Source organism: Neopelma chrysocephalum, unplaced genomic scaffold (assembly GCF_003984885.1).
Source record: "Neopelma chrysocephalum unplaced genomic scaffold, ASM398488v2 Primary Assembly neopelma1_96045, whole genome shotgun sequence".
NCBI lineage: Eukaryota > Metazoa > Chordata > Aves > Passeriformes > Pipridae > Neopelma > Neopelma chrysocephalum.
Window position 1 is genome coordinate 1 of NW_020924696.1, and position 2,888 is coordinate 2,888.

A 2,888-nucleotide genomic window follows, 5' to 3' on the forward strand; every position below is an offset into this window, starting at 1 on the left:
GGGGGGGGTCCCGGGTTTCTCTCCGTGACCTTCCAGGACCTTTTGGGCTCTTTTTTAATGGGATTTCCACCGAATTTTACGGGATTTTTGTGGTTTTTTCACCCTTTTTTTGGTCCTTTTTAAATGGGATTTTTGGGGCTTTTTTTGGACCTTTTGGGGGTTTTTTGGCCTTTTTTGGGAATTTTGGGGTCAGGGTTTTTTTGGGTGTCCAGGGTTTTTCTCCGTGACCTTCCAGGACCTTTTGGGCTCTTTTTTTAACGGGATTTCCACCGAATTTTACGGGATTTTTGTGGTTTTTTCGCCCTTTTTTGGGGTTTTTCGGTCGGGATTTTTTCCGGATTTTCCCAAAATTCCTGAAATTCCCATTTTTTTCCAGGAGCGCTGGTTCTGGCGGGTTCGTGGGGGTCGGGTGATGTCGGGGTACCCCCTCCCCATCGGGCACTTCTGGGCCGGGCTCCCCCCGGGCATCGACGCCGCCTACGAGAGGGGGGACGGGAAATTCGTCTTCTTCAAAGGTTTGGGGCTTTTTAAATTATTTTGGGTTTTTTTTTAAATTATTTTAGGGGTTATTTGTTATTTTTGGAGGGGTTAAAATTGTTTTGGGGTTTTTCCTAATTATTTTTGGGGTTTTTTTTAAATTATTTTGTTTTTTTTTTTAGTTTTTTTAAATTATTTGGGGGGGATTTGGGGTCAATTTTGGTGGATTTCGGGTGGATTTTGGATCCATTTTGGGGGATTTTGGGTTCATTTTGGGTGGATTTTGGGTCCATTTTGGGGGATTTGGGGTTCATTTTGGGGGATTTTGGGTCCATTTTGGGGGATTTGGGGTTCATTCTGGGGGGTTTCAGGTGGATTTTGGGTTCATTTTAGGGCATTTTGGGTTCAATTTTGGGGGATTTTGGGTCCATTTTGGGGGATTTTGGGTCCATTTTGGGGGGATTTGAGGGGATTTCAAGGGATTTAGGGGGAATTTTGGGGGGATTTTGGGTCCAAATTGGGATGTTTTTAATGGGATTTTCATGGGATTTTGATGGGATTTGGAATATTTTTAATGGGATTTGGGTTATTTAAAATGGGATTTTAATGGGATTTTGGGCATTTTTATTGGGATTTTAACGGGATTTGGGGCTTTTTAAATGGGATTTTAGTGGGATTTGGGGCATTTTTGATGGGATTTTATTGGGATTTGGAATGTTTTTAATGGGATTTGGGGTGTTTTTAATGGGACTTGGGATATTCTAATGGGATTTTAGTGGGATTTTCGTGATATTTTTAATGGGACTTGGGGTATTTTTAATGGGATTTGGGGTATTTTAATGGGATTTTCATGGGATTTGGGGTGTTTTTAACAGGATTTTAATGGAATTTTGGCTTTTTAAATGGGATTTTTCAATGGATTTTCATGGGATTTGGGGCGTTTTTAACGGGATTTGGGCTATTTTAACGGGATTTTCATGGGATTTGGGGTACTTTTAATGGGATTTCGTTGTTTTTAATGGGATTTTGGGTATTTTTAATGGGACTTGGGATATTTTAAATGGAATTTTAATGGGATTTTGGGTGTTTTTATTGGGATTTTGGGTATTTTTAACGGGACTTGGGATATTTTTAATGGGATTTTAATGGGATTTGAGGGATTTATAAGGGGATTTGGGGTATTTTTAATGGGATTTGGGGTATTTTTAGTGGGACTTGGGGTATTTTAAATGGAATTTTAATGGGATTTGGAATATTTTTAAAGGGATTTGGGGTATTTTTAATGGAATTTTAACGGGATTTGGGGTTTTTTTAATGTGATTTTATTGGGATTTTGGGTGTTTTTAATGGGATTTCGGGTATTTTTAATGGGATTTGAGTATTTTTAATGGGATTTGGGGTATTTTAAATGCAATTTTAATGGGATTTGGGGTATTTTAATGGGATTTTTAATGGGATTTTTGTTTGTTTTTTTTTAATAGGATTTGCGGTATTTTAAATGGAATTTTAATAGGATTTGGGGTATTTTTAATGGGATTTGAGTATTTTTAGTGGGATTTGGGGTGTTTTAAATGGGATTTTCATGGGATTCGAGCTTTTTAAATGGGATTTTCACGGGATTTTCATGGGATTTGGGGTGTTTTTATTGGGATTTTCACAGGATTTGGGCTTTTTAAATGGGATTTTAATGGGATTTGGGGCATTTTAAATGAGATTTTAATGACATTTGGGGTATTTTTAATGGGATTTGGGGTATTTTTATTGGGATTTTAATGGGATTTGGGGCGGTTTTAACTGGATTTTCATGGGATTTGGAATATTTTTAATGGGATTTGGGGTATTTAAATGGGATTTGGGGTGTTTTTATTGGGATTTTAACGGGATTTGGGGCTTTTTAAATGGAATTTTCACGGGATTTGGGGCGTTTTTAACGGGATTTGGGCTATTTTAATGCGATTTTCATGGGATTTGGGGCATTTCTAACGGGATTTCCCGGGAATTCCCTTAGGTTCCCGTCACTGGGTGTTCGAGGAGGGGGTTCTGGCCCCCGGGTACCCCCGGGCTCTGTCGGAGCTGGGCCGGGGGGTCCCCACGGACCGAGTGGACGCGGCGCTGCTGTGGCTGCCCAGCGGCAACACCTACCTCTTCCGGGGGGACAAGTGCGTCACCACACATCTTCCAGGACCTTCGGGAGCCTTTCGGGACCTTTGGGAACCTTTCGGGACCTTTTGGGATCTTTCAGGACCTTCTGGGAGCTTTTTTCTCGGGAGTTTGGGGGTTTTTTATGGACCTTTCAGGACCTTTTTTGCATCTTTCAGGACCTTCTTGGAGCTTTCAGGACCTTTCTGGGGCTTTTTATGGACATTTCAGGACCTTCTGGGAGCTTTTTTTCCGGGAGTTTCGGGGCTTTT

General features: G+C 40.7%; 1 protein-coding gene across 1 annotated transcript in view; it reads left to right on the top strand.

Moving 5' to 3' along the window:
* Positions 1–376: 376 nt before the first annotated feature.
* LOC113981086 (matrix metalloproteinase-14-like) overlaps positions 377–2,888 on the top strand; it is a gene marked incomplete at both ends in the record, with an annotated part of 5,589 nt that continues 3,077 nt past the window's right edge. Inside the window, 2 exons of the mRNA XM_027708325.1 lie at positions 377–515; positions 2,486–2,636. Of these exons, the coding sequence (XP_027564126.1) occupies positions 377–515; positions 2,486–2,636 (290 nt within the window). The remainder of the gene's footprint in view (positions 516–2,485; positions 2,637–2,888) is intronic.